The 19,336-nt window shown below is 37.0% G+C and overlaps 1 protein-coding gene across 1 annotated transcript in view; it reads right to left on the reverse strand.

Moving 5' to 3' along the window:
• Positions 1-1,391: 1,391 nt before the first annotated feature.
• The window catches only part of LOC6042464 (homeobox protein six1b), a 61,201-nt gene continuing 43,256 nt past the window's right edge, over positions 1,392-19,336 (reverse strand). Inside the window, exon 6 of the mRNA XM_038256709.1 lies at positions 1,392-2,133. Coding sequence (XP_038112637.1) covers positions 1,668-2,133 — 466 coding nt within the window. The 3' untranslated portion in view covers positions 1,392-1,667. The remainder of the gene's footprint in view (positions 2,134-19,336) is intronic.

The raw sequence follows: 19,336 nt of genomic DNA on the forward strand, positions 1-19,336 counted from the left end.
CATTGGGAGTAGAATCAATTCTACCTGAATCAGAGTGGTAACAGAAGTTTTGTTTTTTTAATAAACCAAAAATTTAAAAATTTAAATTTTTATATTGAAAAACATAGAAAATCTAAAAAGTTTCATTGCTTCAAATTTTTAAAATTCTGTAATTTTTCGAATTTTGTTCTTTTGATTTTAATAAAATTTGATATTTATTTGAATTGTAAGGCAGATGTTTTAAAAATAATGAGTTGTAATGTTATGTTGAATTAATATAACAAATCTCAATGCATTAAAAAATCGCTTCTTGAAGATTATTTCGAAGTTTCATATTAAGAAAAAAAAACAATCAATAATTTTTGAACAAAATTTTCTTCATTAACAACTTCTTAGAAACTGATATTTTCGCACTCAACGAAAAAGAATTAATTTATTTAATTCCTAATAATATTTTTCTTTGTAATTTGAAAGAAATTCTATCGTTATCAATTATTTTGTTTATCAAATTGATATCCGCGCGAAATCCGCGCGTGAGCAAAATTAGCCAGCAAATCCGCGCCAGATCCGCGCGATACGCGCCATCCGCGCCATCCGCGCGATCCGCGCCGTCCGTAACAACCCTGAGTAAAGGAAAATGTACTGTATGAAAAATCAATAGTAAAAGAATGATAATAATTGTAAGTTAAAGAATAACATGTAGAAGCTTTATAGGCTGAGCAGTTCTCTACGAAATCGGTCTTTTTTCTTCAATTTTAGTTTTTTATTTTTTAATTCGACTGAAACTTTTTTGGTGCCTTCGGTATGCCTAAAGAAGCCATTTTGTATCATTAGTTTGTCCATAAAATTTTCCATACAAATTTGGCAGCTGTCCATACAAAAATGATGTATGAAAATTCAAAAATCTGTATCTTTTGAAGGAAGGCCTCCCGAGAGGCCTCCAAGTTCGCAGGGAAGTATTAGTATCGACATTTCAGTTTATTTTTCACAAATTACTTTCAAAGTGTGGCTCTAGCTCTGCTTTGATTTTTTGCTAATTCTATCCACCTTCTACTCCCAATGCGTCCTGCACGGAGAATCTGGGGTAGCTAATGGTTGACCTGGGGAGCCCGAGGAATTATGCCGTAGGTGGTTCGTGTAGTATCACTCACCTCTCCTCGCGGTCTTCCGTAGGTCTTCAGCTGCTGTCGGACGGGTGTATTCTGAAATTACCGAGTAATGAGCAACACAGCAATTTGATCAGATATTCCCATAATTATATACGTTTTTTAATCACTTACAAAGTGAGGCTTTCTTTCAACAATTAAATATTGACACAGACAGTTTTAATTTTCAATGCCAAATGTTTAATATGATACGAGATTTTGATTATATTATTGCGATATATATGCGGGATGATGCTTGAAATTTTATTTTGCTCCTAATAAGATATGATAAGTTTTTTCTCAAAAAATGTAAAAAATACGCCCTATAAAACTCAAGAAGACAGGTTTCCTCCTTAACTTATATGCGAAAACTAACAGTGTTTGAGATTGCAGACAAATTGTAGCTGACCTAGATTATAATCTATGCTAGAATAAACCTCTAAATTTTACACAGCGTAGTACTATTCTGATCTCTGCCTCGCGCGCGCTCAAATTAATAAGAAAAAATCACAAAAATCGCTCCGTTTCGCACACAACTTAAAATCATAAATGCTGGTAGTCTCCAATGTCGTAGATTGGCATCGATCCCATCATGTTGGAGCGATCCCACAGGTGCGAGTAGGCCGCCGTCAGTGAACTGGACGACAACTGCCCGAGGGCCTTGTTGTTGCTGGCCGGGATGTTCATCAGGTTGCTGTTTCGCGTCGAAAGTGGCTGCGGTTGATGATCGACGCCGAGTCCGCCCAAGCCACCACCACCGCCACCGGAACCTCCGGACGTAATCTGGCCGCCGCCGCCACCTCCTCCTGGTGGGCCACCGGGGATACCGGGACTCATGCCCAGGCCGGAACCACCGAGGTGCATGTTTTGTGCCGAGGACCCGGAAAGGCCTCCCATACCCGGTGGGGCATGACCGCCGACGCTGTTCGCACCGGGCATTCCTAGGCTGGGACCTTCCATGTCCGAGTCGGAGGACGAGTCCAGGTGCTGCTTGTCGGATTCACCGGTGCTGGAAGGGGGAAGGAGAAAAAAAGGGATTTAATCAATAAATAAATCGTCAGTTTGAGAATATTTCGAGAGATTTACAAAGCACAAAATTATAAGAATTATTATTGCGCCTTGCAGCAATTTCTAGAGTTTTGTGTCAATCGTGCTAGGCCTAGATTTTTTCATCACACTGCTTTGCAGGACTGAGAACTGTCAACTTTGCGCACTTTGCACCTCAGAAGAGTGCTGCGGGATTATTTTCATCACAGTTGGCAAACTGAATTTCTATCACACCATCAAAACAAAACAAGTGCAATGCATCGACTTCTGACCCCAATCTAGTCACCAAGCTGTGGTGGCCGTGGCAGTAAAGTCTTGAGATGGTCTGTTAAAGGTTCTTGGATCGATTCTTGTAGTTGACAATTTGGGTTTTTTTTCACGGGTTATTTTTTCTAATAAGCTCGAGGCAGTTCAGTTCTTGAACGAACCTTTACTTTTTAACATAATTCCTCAATCTACAATACTACACACTACACTAGCAGCGAAGGGATTTGCGTACCACTGCAATTTAGACAGGCTCGACAGCGCTGCGTCGAAACTGCATCAAAAATGGGTTGGATTGGAAAATGGTGGAGTTTCCTTCCGGAAAAGATTAGAAGGGAGAAGTGGAATTTTATCACCGATTGCAAAGATCGGAATCTTTTGCCATTCAGGCGTCTATGTGGTTAGTCAAGTGTCCCAGTGTCAGTCCCGTTTTCGTACTGGTCACGCTCTGCATCCCAGAAAAGGAAGTACCCCGGCGGAAGTCAATAATCCGCAGGACCTCGGCAACCCACGGTTTTTGGTCGGTCCAGGCCTGTGAGTGCGTAGGGGCCATTGCCTTCATCAAAACGTCCACCATACATCTCCACCTCTGGCGGACCATCTTCACCTCTGGCGCGGAACCATCATCGTCAAGGAGGTTCCCCTCTCGGTTCAACCAGATCAGCTAGGTGCTGGGTTGGCCGATACCGTCACTTAGAGAAGACGCCTAGCCGCGCGGAAGCCCAGCAACACCCGCTCGACATCCGGCAGCGGAATCCTGCTCGAAGCAGCAACAACAGCCATCAGCCGTTATTTGACTCCAAAGATTTACCGCAAGCCAAGATGCCGGCGCAACACCACTGCATCCCGGCACCAAAGACCGCGATTCCACAGTCGGAACAAGTCGGAACACACTTTCTCTGGGCTGGACGAGCTTTCTGAACTTCCAAAAATAAATAAATAAACAGCCTGCCATAGCAACGGATATCATCGTCATCACTGTGAAGAAAAATCACTGTGATGAAAAAATACTGTGATGAAAATAATTGCGCAAGACTCTAGTAAAGTGCAAAATGCGCAATATTTTAATTTAAAATTATTCCCTAGCAATACTGCAGCGGTCAAGGAACTTAGGCCAGGTGAAGAAACAATGGAACGAAAAACACGACACAGAAACACTTTTAGAATCTCTCAGTGTTCCAGAAAGCGCTTTTCACGAGGACAAGGACAGTTCCGTCTAGCTCGTTCCACTGTTCCGTCACTGATCCATTAGCTTTCTGAACCGCTGCTGGTTTTGCCAAAACAAACAATTTTTCCACGGACAAACCTACGGAGTACGGTTGGAGTACGGTTTTGGTGACGAAACCGACCTGAAAATTTAAATGTGTCACTTTTTTTTAATTTTCGTCGCAAAAACTCAGGAGGCTGGCGAAACACCAACGCAGACCAAACAACGATCACCAGGGTCGAGCCGTAACTATGGCACCCATGGTAACCGCCAAATAACAATCGCGAAGCTATAAAGGTCGAATCTCGCTGCTGATCAGCTCAAACCGTTCCTGGCGTTTGGTGAGAACAGACCTACAAATCAATTAGCTCCGCCTTCTCGCCTTTTTTTTTTCTTTCAGGTCCTGATGGGATCCTGCTTGGGCCGTTGCGTTGGGGGAAGGGAGTCCCGCCGACATGGGCGGAAGGCCACCGCGCAAGGTGGCATAGGTGACCGGAGTGTGGCCAATGTGGAGGCCCCGAGTAAGATGGTGACAAACCGACCGACCGACTATGACGGACGCGACGAGGTGGTTCCGAAGCCGGATCCACCGGAGTCGGAACAAAATTACTTTTCGCTTGATATTTTGGAAAATTCCGACTCCCCGGTGGATCCGGTTCCGGAACCATCGAAAAATGACAATTTATTAAATGAATCTTTAGAACAAACCGCGGCGGTTCTACCGATTGTGGAACCGTCTGCGGATGTAAATTTGATTTCTCTTCCAGATTCAATGGGGTGGTTTCTGGGTGACGAAGCCGTTACGTTGGTTCCGGTGGTGGTGATTCCGGTGCCGGATTCACCGGAAGATGGTTCCGGTGTGAATCCGGAACCGGAACCACCGACACAAATTGAACCCATTTCCCAAAATTTAAATTTTTCGGCATCTTTTCTTTCCAAAATTGACATTTCAGGCTCCTGTCAAAATTCGGGTTCGGCTACTGTTCCATGGTTGCTTCGATCGGAGCATTCGAAATTTGTCAGTTTGGTACTTTTTCTGCTTTGCGGCATGACGTGTACTTTTTGCGTTGCTGTTGCATACTTTTATTGGTTTTACTGTTTGCGGTTAGTGTTTTCTGTTTTTGATTAATCGTTTTTGTTCTTGTTTCTATTTTCATGAGAGGTTCCCTGTTACTGGCGTTACTGAAGTTCGATAGTTTTTGATGTTACTGTGGATAAATTTGGAGGAACTATTGTGGTAAATTTAAATGCAAAAGTTTCTTTTAAAATAAACCAACACAATTTTTTTTATATTACAGATCGAGTGAAGACCGACTGACCAACCGGAAGGGGTAAAATTGATGGAATTATCGATTGTCTTGGCGAGGTAATGTTTAGAAACTAAATATTACTCCCTGATTGAACTAATGAATTGTTTCTTGTAAACGCAGGATCCAATTTGTGGAGTGCGCGATGGATATCCGGAGCAGCAGTTTGGTGGCTGAAACTGAAGCATTAGTTTTAGTACGATTGAATTGTAATATTTTCACGAATTTTATTCAGTTGAATAAATATTTTTGTTACAAAATGATGTGTGATTTGTTTTTTTATATCTCGCTTGGATTTATTTTAAGTTTGAATGATATCAAAATCTGCACAAGGCACATTCAAGGGATTCAAAAAATGTGTAATCACTAAGTGATAGGAACAAGCATTGATAAAATTTAAGGGTTGTGGTGTCGGTTAGCTTTTTAAAGCGACTCCGACTACAGCTTCTTAGCAATGAAAATCCGAACCGATTCTTATTTTGGATAAAATTTAAATGATTATCATCACCATTTTCAGGAGGGACATGGGGAAAGAAAGCTAGCTTTCTTGCTTGACGAAATACATCAATAAATAAATAACATCGAATGCCTTTAAACGTGAATACAAAAAAAAAACAAAACTAATACTTATTTAAAGATTCCTTTGAAAAGATTATGCTGAGTTTTTACGTGATTCCAAACATGAGTTTTTAGTTTTTTCGATTCTTGTTTTTCTTTAAAAATATGCTGTTCTACCAATTTTGAAAAGAGAATGTTTTTATAAATTTACATTCTTTTAACATCTTTTCAAACTAATATTTTTCAAGAATTATTTTTTGTAGGCTATTGTATTTTTTTAACTGAAAAACTCTTTATTATTTTATCGTTGCCCCTGTTGACAGTTGCAAACATTTGTGCATAAAATAAAACTGAGTGTATTACCTTTTTTTAAGACAACATTTTTTTTTCAATTAATGAAAAGTGAAGTGAAGTTATCAAATATATATTTTGTATTTGTATTGCATAAAACAAATGGATTTTAAAGAGGGTTTCCAACAAAATTAATGTCTGAATGTTTGATACCTTCAAAATATGAATAATTAAACAAAAAAAAACATTGTAAGTATATATAGAGTATTAAAATCCCTGGGCTTTGTCATAATGAGTGTCATAGGTTTGATGCTTGTTTGGCAAAGAGTATGATTTGATTCGATGTGGAATTAAAATCGAAGTGTTCAGTATATTGCTGAAGCTTCCATTTTTACACATGGACACCACTTCATGCTGCGAGAACCCACTTTGGCGCAGTCTCAGGGCTTAATCGATGGCCGGTAAGCTGTCATCGAGACAAGGAGGTTCTCCGATAGTGGAAATATCACATTTGTACAATGAACCGCTACATATGTGATTTTTCCCTATCTTAATGTGGGTGTCAGGTTAAGATGCGGGTTTTTTATTTTTTTTATTTTTTTTATTTAGTTTTTTAAATTTAGTTTTTGTAGAATTTAGGATTTTTACTATAAATATCAACTTGTTATACTTTGCCTTTAGTTATTTAGGGACAAAATTAGTAACAGTGAATTTAGTAATTCTATCAGAATCGGTGATTTTCATTCAAGTAGCATAAAAACCATTATGATTTGTCAAAATTTTCGTAGAGTCTCGATCAATCAATAGTGAAATGATATCGGACTAAGTTCGTTGATCTGTTGAACTAACGGTTGTCGGATTATGATTGTATCGACCATTGTTGCGAATCGAGGATCTACTGGAATTATGACGATCAAATGGTCGTCTCTTTTTCAATTCACGACTTGTAAAATGTGAACTGTTATTAATTTTTATTTGTTTTGTGAAGCCAGACAGGTTTTACAAAAAAAAACTTTTTTTTGCTATTAATTAAAATGTCGGGGATTTGAGATAAGCGTAGCTTTCGGATATGTTACTTTAAATCTTGTATTCAATTCAAGTTAGGTAGTTATCCGCAAATGAAAATTTGGACTTATATGAATAATTGAACATTTTGGACTTATGAATAACACACAACTGTGCATTTATTCTAGAGTCAGATCCATACAGCGTCATTGTTTATTTGGTCGAAGTGTACTAATTCATTGGCAGATCTGATTCTAGTTGTAATGTACGACAAGACTACTGACGGACGTGACAGGACGAGGGCCCAGTTTAGAGGTTTCGACATCAACGATGTGCGGCTGGATCACTCTCCCAAAAAAAAAAAAAAAGTATATATAGAGTATTAAAATGATTTTTCCACGATCATGTGAGAGTTTGCAGTTGAACACAAAATATTAATTATTTATTTGTGTTATTTATATTTAAGAATTGTTGCTAATAAGAGTTTATTTACTTTTTAATTATTAGTTTTGCTCTACTTTTATTCCCTCTCCTTTGCAATTGTTGTAAGTTTTTTTTAAATTTTTCTTAGTCTTGTTAGGGCATTAGTAAAAGAAATAATTGTCACAAAATGGATTATGATGCAACACACAGCTGAAAGGAATTCCAAAACTCTGTTATGAATTGCAAAAGAATTTATTGTATCTTGATTATTCATTTAAAAAAAAGCACACTGAATTGAATAACTTTAAAAAAAAAATAAATTAAAAGCCAATCGTTTCAAATGCAAACCTAATTCATATTTAAATTAAATTATTTATCATTCAAAATTACATCATCATCATAGAATTTGAAACATACGAAGAAAAAAATTTTTGCCAGCAAATGTACAAAGAAAACTAAATCAAATTATGTGTTTACTTTTTTTTCTTAGATTGAGGATTATCTTTTTCAAGAATAAAACTGTCTACTTAAAGTAGGTGGATAATCGAATCACGAAAAAATGTGTTCCCTGTCTTCATTTTGTTTCTTGAGCTTGAGTATGACCTCAAACATGTTCTAAAGTGATTTAGAAGTTTCAAATCCACGATGGCGACCACATTGAAATACTGAGAAAACGTATTTGTTATGCGACAACCCGAATTTGATTAAAATTTGGGCCTCGATTTTGATGGTAAATGAAAGAAAATAAAAAATGCGAAAAACATGTTTTGTGCTTGCTTTAATTATCCGATGTTTCTTACTAGTTTGTAATGAGTAACCTTCATCAATAAACCCCTTTTTTTAATTTCTAATAAATGAAGGAATAAAGACCGTTGCAATACTTTCCAGGAATTCAAAGAACAATGTATTGAATTCCTTCAGGATATATTTCCATACACTGCTAAAATTTAAAGTTTTTTTAATCTTTTCAAAATATTTGTAAAACATTAAAAAAAGAGGTTTTTTTCCGTGAAAATTAATATACAGTTTAGAATGGATTATCTGAAGATTTGTATGGGTCTTTGCATAATCAAATCACGAACAAAAACTTTTTTTCGTTTATTTTTCAGATTCTTCTTTTTTTTAATTCAAGTTCTACGACCCCATTTTAGTCAAAGTTCAAAAAAAAAAGCTCTTTTGCAATATTTCTTCATCGCCATAAATCATTTAAACGTAGTTGCGGTGTCATTCATAAGCTCCACAATCAAAACAAGGCAAAATTATTTTTTTTTTGTTATTCGATTATCCGAAGATTCGATTATGCGAAGTGAATTTTTTCCGAGGCCTTCGGATAATCAAGTCTGGACTGTATTTGAAAAAGCAAAGGGGAAAATGGAACGAAAAGATTGAGAATCACTTGAATTAGAATAATAAAAAATGTTTCAAATATGGATGATTCGCCAATATTTCGTCAGATAAAAACAAATATTTGGGTTTATTTTAAACTTTCTTGCAGTAAAGATTTAATTTATTTAGTCGTAATTGAGCCATCACCACCGTGGATGTTATGAAATTAAGCTATTATTTTGATACGATATTTAGAGTCGGTTAATTTCGCAGAATCACACCATAGTAGCTTCCACCACCCACTATGCTCGTACTCTTCACAGTGGGTGTGTGTGTAAACATGTGCACTTTATTATGCTTGCGCTAGCCGCATTATTTAGCGCGATGATCCGTGGCATCGGCGTAATAAAAAGAAACAACTCACAACAAATGATTAGCAGCACGTGTGCGACCACCAGCACCACGCTAAAAGCATATGCTTCTGATCTTAACAAAGATCATAACAACGACGCTCAACGCGGTGGACGTCGCGACGGTTGCTATGCTCAAACGCACCAACATTAGTGCAAACTAGAGTGAGTGCCCTTAGTTGTGTGAGTGAGTTCCAGGAGGGTGAGACTTTTGTTGTCTCGCTTCCGCACCTTTATGTATTGTTGTTGGTTGCTCACGAAAGGTCGCTCTCTCTGAATTCTCTCTCTTTTAGGAGTTTTTTTTGTTGCTTTTCAATTTTCTTTTGCCACACAGCAGCAGCGACGTCGAGGCATTCAAGAGCGACCCAAACCCGAAGTGTACACTCGGTCCGTTCAGCCGATTTAATGGGATATCAAATATCACCCGAGATGTACACTCGCCAGGGCGACTTGCGTTCGTTCGACGACGTCGTCGCGCGGTTCTTCTGGGTACCCAGCTCCGACGCGACTTCGTCATCGTTTTGTTGGTGAACGAAATTTTTGCCAGCAGCATAAGAGTTTGATGGGGGAGAAGGACGAGGGGAGAGATTTACAGGGATAGTGCGATTTTATGTTGCTTCAATGACTTACACTTTTAAAGTGCATTCTTTAGTTTTAACGCACAGAAAAACAATTTAATTGCCATGCTTTAAGTCACTCGCTCGATTACAACTACAGCCGAAGCCTTGATTATCCGAAGTTTCGATTATCCGAAGCAATTCTCTACGAAATCGGAATTTGCTTTAGAATTTTTATTTTTGTATTTTTTAATCCGACTTTTTTGGTGCCATTTTGCATCATTATAGAGGTGGGCAAAACCGCTCTTTTTTAGGAGCCGCTCATTTTCGCTCGCTCATTAAAAAGAACCGCTCTTTTGAACGGCTCTTTCGCTCTTTTTCAAAGTTTGGATACAAAGGTTTTTTTTTTATGAATAGTGTGATTTTAAAGGTTTCTTAACATTGGACTTTTATAAATTATTTGATAAAACAAATTAAAACTGAAAACGAGAAGATGCCCTTGGAGCCATAGGTGTTGGTGGTCTCTTTGTCAAGATTTCTACTCGAACCTAAACATTCGGGAAATTGAATGGCATCCAAACTTAATTCTAGGATGCTGGAAAAATTGTTTTTAATTGCGTTTATTTCTGCAAGAATTGAACTAATTTTGATGTTTTATTTGAAGAAAATATTCTGTGAACTCTTTTCTACATTCTGATTTAATCGATAAAGTCTATAAACGCTAAAGCTTAATCGGACAAAAGGGTTTATTTTTTTTTAATCTCTAAACTATTCAGTAGATTTTTGGTTATATTTTACAGATTATGCAATTTGAAATGCTCAAATTCGTATTCTGGTTAAACTTTAGTGTACAATCAGTTGTACAATGATTTTTTTTTTTCATTTTGTTCAGATAATCATTTACTTTTGAGATAATTAACATTTAAATATTTGAAATTGCATTTTCAATTCTCAAAAACAAATTTAATACTATTTTTGTGGAAATTCAAAAAATTATATTTTTGCAATTCCGTGTGAAACTACTTACTTTTCCTGTCATTCTTGAACGACGAAATAGCCTACTTTTCTGTACCAAAAATAACAGATTCGAATAGCAACACTTTTCAAAATAAATGCTGAAAAGTTCTACTTTTCAGCACTGAAATGGTTGCTGAAAAGTTGAACTTTTCAGCACTTGTTTCCAAAAGTAACACTTTTCAAAATTTTTTTGATTCAAACGATTTATTGACAAAATAGGTGAAAATTTGACATAAAATTTCACTCAATGGGTGTTTTTCGGATTTGCAAAAAATTTTGTATGGAACTCGTTGCAAAACATGATTTTTTCAGCACTCTTCGTATTTATCCAACTCGGTGAACCTCGTTGGATAAATGTACGACTAGTGCTGAAAAAATCCTCTTTTTGCAACTTGTTGCATAAACTACTATTATAACATAAATCATGCCATCTTGAAACGGTTCTTTCAAAAGACCGAAGTTTAAAAAGAACCGCGGTTCTTTTTTTCTGAGCCACGGTTCGTTCGCTCTTTTCAGTGAACCGGCTCTTTGAGCGGCTCGCTCAATTTTTGCCCGCCTCTACGTCATTAGTTTGTCCATATAATTTTCCATACAAATTTGGCAGCTGTCCATAGAAAAATGATATGTGAAATTACAAAAATCTGTATCTTTTGAAGGAATTTTTTGATCAATTTGGTATCTTCGGCAAAGTTGTAGGTATGGATATGGAATACACTAAAAAAAATGATACACGGTAAAAAAATTTTTGGTGATTTTTAATTTCACTTTTTGTCACTAGAACATGATTTCTGGAGTTTTTTTTTTAAAAGGTCCTATAAACCAAATTTTTATTTTTTGCTTTTTGGGTGTTTTTTTTTTTTTTTTTTTTTTTTTTTTTTTTTATTTTTATTTTTTTAAATCGAAATAATGGTCGCAAACATTTTTCAACTTCATTTTTGGATATAAAATCGAATTTGCAATCAAGCAAAAACGAAACTATTGGCACTACGCCCCCCGGGGCATGGCCTTCCTCTAACGTGGGATTTCTGCTCCAGCGCCTCTGACGAGACAGGAGAAACCGGGACCGACGTTTTACTTCACCATAGAATAGCCGATAGAAGCTCAGTGGATAAGGCGGGAATCGAACCCGCGTCTCATAGCATCATCGGGATCGGCAGCCGAAGCCGCTACCCCTGCGCCACGAGACCCCCACTTGCAATCAAGCAGTACTTAAGTAAAATTTTGATAAAGTTCACCGTTTTCAGGTTAAAGCATTTTTTAGGTAACTTTTTTGAAAATATAAGCAGTTTTTCATTTTTTTTCAAATGAGTGCAAAAGTTTGCAAACTTTTGAAAAAAATATTTTTGAAAAGCTGAGAAAATTCTCTTGGTTTTTGAAATTTGTTGATACGACCCTTAGTTGCTGAGATATTGGCATCAAAAATCAAACCATCCACATTAACGACCCCCGGGTCTTTTGTGGTCTCTATTGCAAGTTTCTGCTCGAACCTAGGAGTCCGAAGGCTTGAATGGGGAGAGCACCCAAACCTCTTTTTACTCCAAGGAACCTTCCACCCCAGTGTTTGAACTGACGACCTTTGGATTGCGAGTCCAACCGCCGCCAGCGATTCCACCGGAGTAGGCTTGGTTTGGTGTGTTGTTTGTACTTATGGCATGGAGACAACTCCTACACCTGGAATGACTTAACGGCCTAACAACCAAGGCCGGGACCGACATTTTACTTCCTCATCCGATGGAAGGTTGCAGCAGATGGGAATCGAACCCAGAATCATCCGCTTACAATGCGGACAGCGTAACCATTCGGCCACGCACTGCCACCAGATATTGGCATGCAATGGTTTAAAAACAGGAAAATTGATGTTTGCTATGTCTCACCCAAACAACTCACCATTTTCTAACGTCGATATCGCAGCAACCGATTTACAATGTTAAAATAGAAAACATTCGTGAAATTTTCCGATCTTTTCGAAAACAATATGTTCAAATATTTTAAATCTAGACTAACATTTCGAAAGGGTTATACTGCCGTTTTACGGCGATATGATGTATACGCCATTTTGGACATTTTCAATTTTATTGTACAGTCTGATAAAGAATCTTAAAAGCTACCTCCTGACGAAAGAATTTTTCAAAAAACTGCTCTGGGGCCCATTTTATTAAGCAAACAAACAATGATGTATACGCCAATTTTACTCATCATGATGTATGTATACATTGGGAATTGATAGAAGTCAAATTCAATACTGTTTGAATGTTGATTTGAGGTTTTGGGACCAAATCAAGACTGAGCAATATTTTATTACATTATTTTGATTTAATTCTTAAGGGGACGTCCATTAGGCATCATCCATAAAGTACGTCACGTTCTGAGGGAAGAGGGGGTTTTGAGAAAGCGTGACGTTGCGTGTTAAAGGCATAGGGAAATCGTGACAAAGGGGGTGGAGTAAATTTTGGCTGATTTTAATGTGACGTACTTAATGGATGACACCTTATCCACATCCACGTAGACACTTTTTTGAAAATTCTAGACCCACCCACCTCCCTTGCTGACAATTGTTCATGCAAAAAATGTGTTTATGGAGCATAGACAATCGCTAAGGGAGCGTTCTTTTATTACGTAACGCAAAAAATCGGATTTTTAGGACCCCCCAACCTCGTAACAAAATGTCCATACAAATTTTAAAAATTTTGTATGGCGCGTAACACGGCCTCCGACCACCCTCCCCCCAACTGCGTTACGTAATAAAAGAACGCTCTCTAATACCTCCCCCCCCTTAAAGTATCCATGTGGACAATGCATTACGGGATCCACTCAGCTATCAAAATAGCTGGCACAAAAAATAAAGCCAGCTTGATCGCTTTGATCGAGCAATGTATACATACATCATTGGGCTGGAAAAGTAGTGATTTTTTATTGCTATTTTTTCGGCCAAATGATGTTTGTGGTTTAAAATCGTAGAGAATAGGAAAAAACAAGAAATTTTGTAGGGGCCACATTTATATTGTACTTTTTAACAGTTTCTACAGAGCAGACCTCAAATTAGTCATTTTAAATTGAAAAAATGAACAAAAAACAGAAAATCGTGTCTACAGTAAAATCACCTCAATGGCGTATACATCATATCGCCGTAAAACGGCAGTATATTCAATATTACGCCGTTAGATTTCCTCTATCATCATTGATCGGAAGGCACGCCGCCGGTTGTTTTCGTCGAAGTTATTTTGCTTATTAATTTCTCTCGATTGCAAGCATCGATGTGACGCGGTTATTATTTTCTAGGCATCATCAGTTGTTCACGGGCAACGCGTCGCGCGGTTGATTTGCATGTTTCATAGTGAATACACTCTAACCCCGATGGTTTGACATCAACTGTTGTCAAACGAACGGGGTCACTTTTTAGTCTGACACCCCTTTTACACGGAGTTCACACACACTACGTTTGTTCCGATAGTGTGCGTGGGCGCCGTGTAAAAAGTGACAGTTTGTCACTTTTTAGTTTGACTTTGACCAACCAACGGGGTACAAACTAAAAAAGTGTCAAACGAAAAAGTGACCAACCACCGCGGGTTGAGTCTATGAGGTTGTTTTTAAAAAATATATATTTTTCGATAGAAATGAAAAAAAGAATGTCGCAAATCTATGCAAAATTGCTGTTCTAGTCAACAAAATCAATTTCTTCCTGTACCGGATAGAACCTCCAACTAAAACCACCATCACAGCGTGCTCAACCAAACTAGCTCATAGCAAAAAAAAAGTACAAAAATTAAAGAGCATTAAACAGAACAAAAAACGACAAGTTTGATGGCAAAAATCGGGCTGGAAACCGTTCGACGACGATGGGATGGTGGTGATGATGATGATGATGTTGTTGGCCTGTTACTCCCACCTTTTATCACTTCTCCCTCCTTTCTTCTCACTGTCTCTACCCTCCCCTCGGATGGTCTATTTCAGCCTAGAGCGAGATTCTGGTCCCACTACACCGCAAGAAGGGGAAGTTGGTTCTCCGAAGAGAGGGGGAGTTTGAATGGTTGATGGTGAGTGATAGCATACTTTTTCGTTAACTTTTAATTCAACTTGAAGTTGGGGTGACGAAATCCACCAATTCACACACCTACTAGCGGTGGAAGTTAATAAAATAACAATTTCCGCACATAATTTATGCTGCGGTAGATTCGGATATTAAGGGGAAGTCGTGGGTGTTTCGAATTCCATCATCAATGGTCTAAATAAGTTTGGACTGGGAAGTGAAGTGATGACGATCTGGCAAACGATTCTAACGAAGTGAGACACAAATGACAATGAAAATTAATCACTCTATTAACTAGCGTCAACCGGAGAGTGTCAGCTAGAAGTAAATTTCTCGTTCAGAATAATAATTAAGTGTACGATTATTTGTGCCATGGTTCGACTGTTACTTTGTCAATCTTTGGTGTTCGACTATTGTCACAATTTTGATCACCATTGTAGGGAAGAACTAGAGAAAACACATGTTATTTGGGTAATTCTCCGCCAACTCACACAGCAGTTGCCCCGACCCCTCTTCGATTTGCGTGAAACTTTGTCCTAAGGGGTAACTTTTGTCCCTGATCACGAATCCGAGGTCCGTTTTTTGATATCTCGACTGTAACAAATTTGGAACATGTCATTTTATGGGAAATTTAATGTACTTTTCGAATCTACATTGACCCAAATTTCGTGTTTTTTCTAACTTTGCAGGGATATTTTTTAGAGTATAACAATGTTGTACAAAGTTGTAGAGCAGACAATTACAAAAATTTTGATATATAGACATAAGTGGTCACGAGTTATTGCGATTTTACGAAAAAAAAAGTTATGAAAATGTTAGTCGTCGTTGATCATGGCCGTTCATGGTCACCCGCGACAGACATGGATGACGAAGCAAAAAGAAACGCAAAAAGTAACTTTTTCAAAACTTTTTTTTTCGTAAAATCGCGATAACTCGTGATGTTGAAAAAAATTTAGTTCTAAATGAAAAAATGACCCTTTTGGGTCAATGTAGATTTGAAAAGTAAATTAAATTTCCCATAAAATGACATGTTCCAAATTTTTTTACAGTCGAGTAACGGAAAATGGGAGAATTTTTAAAACTTTTTTAGTGTTTTTTTCGATGAAAATTACGTTTTTTTAGAATTCTGAGTACGCCATCAAATCGGGCGTCTAATATTACATAAAAGTCCCTTTGACACCAAATTTCTATCTCAACACCGTTTCAGGCTGCAAATTATTGAAAAACACCTCTTTTTTCGCATGTTCAAAAATGGAAGGGGTCGTACCGCCCCTCCGTCACGAGATATCAAAAAACGGACCTCGGATTCGTGATCAGGGACAAAAGTTACCCCTTAGGACAAAGTTTCACGCAAATCGAAGAGGGGTCGGGGCAACTTTTCCCGATTTCGTGTGAGTTGGTAGAGAATTACCCATTTATAATTAAGAATTTTATAAATAACTAAATACAAAAAAGCAAAGCTCAAGTGCTGAACAAATGCTACTGTATCGTTCTAAATCGCAGCCATCAAAACAAATTTAATAACCCATTATGTTGTTTAGTACTTTTAACAAGATTAAAATGCACAATAAAGCAAAACCCCCTCCCAAGTTTGGACCTCCCCGGCACGAAAACGCAGTGGGGTCGATAAAATGCAACATAAACTTAACCATGGGGTTAATTTGATTATCGCGGAAGCTGATTGCAGCGAGGATGATGATCACGACCCCCAGTCCCTTATTCAACTCTCAAGTTTCTCACCTGAGAGAAGAGGGGGGTTCTGTTTCACCAGCGCGATAAGAGACCTCGGGCCGGTGGGAAGTGGGTCCCAACCAGAACGAAACAAGAATAAAACATCCCCTCCTCAACAAGAGGGGAATAGGGGAGTAGGGGAAAGAGGCAGTGAAGACATATCATCTGACACATTTGGGAGTCGGTCATAAATTAGGTGGCCGAAATGCAGTTTTGCTTCGTTCCGCACGGATTTGTTAAAGACCGTTAAAAGAATGCATTAAAAAAATCTTTTGGATTGCAGCATCAGCAGCTCAGTGCTTACTCATTTCAGAAACAAACCAAGTGGAGTGCAGCACACGAGGTCTATAAATTTTACACGGCTTTTGTGGAGGTCTTTTTTACGACTTTCGTTAATCTTGTTATATTTACAGCAAAAGTATCACCTTAATGGCGCTATAGAATGCAAAGCGTTTAGTCAGGAATAAAAAAAAGAGCTTATTGTGGTGCTGTTAAATCATTACTGAAATGGACTAGTCATAAAAATAAATTGACGCTTCACTTTAATTTGACGATGCAAAATCAATGTTTAATTATTGCAAATCATTTCACATAAAATACTTTTAACATTTAAAGAAACTCAATTGGTCGAATCTATTTGACCGGATTTGAATAATAGAATATTTGAGTTTATTTTTTTTGTTTTAAAAATATAAATAAATTAACTATGTTTAAAAATTATACCATTTTTGGTTGAACAAATAAAAAATGAAAACATTCAAAGCTCATATTACTTTCCAAATACTCAAAGATCAATAAGTGGAATTACGATTGAAGTTTTGATTTTTGTTACCTTTCGAAAAATTAACATACAAAATGTTACTTGTTGCAAAACACCATAAATCCAGTCTCGCAACTCCAAATAGGCATCCTTGACTGATTAAAAAAATAATTTGGATTGAATATAAAGTTTACTAATTACTTAGTATAAAAGTTTATATAACTCTGGAAATTCCATATAAAACCTATCTAAACTCAATTTTGCAAACTTTTAATTCAAATAAATGTCAATATATTACCATAGAATTGCTAAATAAACATTTTGGAGTGGGTATAACACCGTTTTGGGGGTCTTTGTATCGATAGAATAGATTTTTCGTTGGAATCTCGTACCAACCCGGAATTACGTAGTCGGAAAATCCGCCGGCATCCGAACCGGTCCACGATTCACGGGTCAACCTATGTGGCATCGGAAAGGGCATAAAATTTGCGATCTTTTGATACCCAAACATCTAGGTTTTCTATAAAACCCACGTTTTTAAATACCTAGGCAAAAACGTTGTTTTGGTTTCGTTTGAGCAACCTGCCAAAAAAGTATGGAATTTCGTAATTATTGTTCTCGTGGCTCAAACTTACTTTTTGCCCAGGTATTTAAAAACGTGGGTTTTATAGAAAACCTAGATGATTGGGTATAAAAAGATCGGAAATTTGATGCCCTTTACGATGTCACATAGGTTGACTTGTGGATTGTGAACCGGTTCGGATGCCGGCGGGTTTTCCGACGACGTAATTCTGGGTTGGTACGAAATTCCAACGAAAAATCTATTCTATCGATACAAAGACCCCAAAACGGTGTTATACCCACTCCAGAATGTTTATTTAGCAATTCTATGGTAATATATTGACATTTAGTTAAATTGAAAGTTTGCAAAATTAAGTTTAGATAAGTTTTATTTAGAATTTCCAGAGTTATATAAACTTTTATACTAAGTAATTAGTAAACTATATTCAATCCAAATTATTTTTTTAATCAGTTAAGGATGCCTATTTGGAATTGGGAGACTCGATTTATGGTGATTTGTCAACAAATAACATTATTTATGTTAATTTTTCGAAAGGTGTACAAACTTTTTTTGCACATTTCTTGATTTCTGTAAAAGTTTTTTTTATAAAGCTTTTTATAGAAATCATCTTTTCATCAGCTTTTTGTAGCAAAATGTTCGGCAAAACAAAACGTAGTACTAGGTTTCTGTCAAACTTTAAATTGTTTACATGTTTCATCACAAAATGTGCATAGTTCCCAAGGGGTGTGAATACTTTTTTTACATACTGTACAAAATTTGTGTAACTGTCTGCACTACAAATTTTTAGAACATTATTACACTCTAAAAAATAACCCTGTTAAGTTAGAAAATCATGAAATTTTAAAATAAAAAAATTGTCCTAAATTAAAAAAATGGATCAATTTAAATTCGAAAAGAACATTACATTTCCCTTAAAATGACATGTTCCTAGTTTTTTTTACAGTCGGGTAACGAAAAATGGGAAAATTTTCAAAACTTTTTAAGTTTTTTAATCGATGAAAAATTTGTTATTTTTCGGAATTCTGAGTATGCCATCAAATCGGGCGTCTAATTTAACATAAAAGTCCCTTTGACACCAAATTTCTATCTCATCACCGTTTCAGGCTGCAAATTATTGAAAAACACCTCTTTTTTCGCAAAAAAAAATGAAAAAAAATGAAAGGGGTCGTACCGCCCCTCCGTCACGAGATATCAAAAAACGGACCTCGGATTCGTGATCAGGGACAAAAGTTACCCCTTAGGACAAAGTTTCACGCAAATCGAAGAGGGGTCGGGGCAACTCTTCCCGATTTCGTGTGAGTTGGTAGAGAATTGTTTTTCCCAACATGATGTGTGTGATTGAGCTTTATATAAACTGAGTTACGATTTGCATCACAGTTTCGATTTTTGATAAAATATAATATTGTAATGCTTTCAAAGTTAAATTCACAATATATCTTTTTGATTATCTAAACATTAAAAAACGCAAAAATATAATTTTGTTTCAGAGATTGACTTCACAAGGAGTACCAGACTTCTGTTTTTATACATTTATAAGTTAAATATAACAATGTTTTGATAAAATGCTTCAAGAACCAAATAAATGGTTCTTCCAATTTAATATTTGTAATGTTCATATACAGCAATTTCCCACGAAAACAGCATGATTCGAAAAAAAAGTTAAATTTCTGGGGTTCCTTGGCCAATTTTTGGGGGTTCC

This window comes from Culex quinquefasciatus, chromosome 2, assembly GCF_015732765.1.
Source record: "Culex quinquefasciatus strain JHB chromosome 2, VPISU_Cqui_1.0_pri_paternal, whole genome shotgun sequence".
NCBI classification, from domain to species: Eukaryota; Metazoa; Arthropoda; class Insecta; order Diptera; family Culicidae; genus Culex; species Culex quinquefasciatus.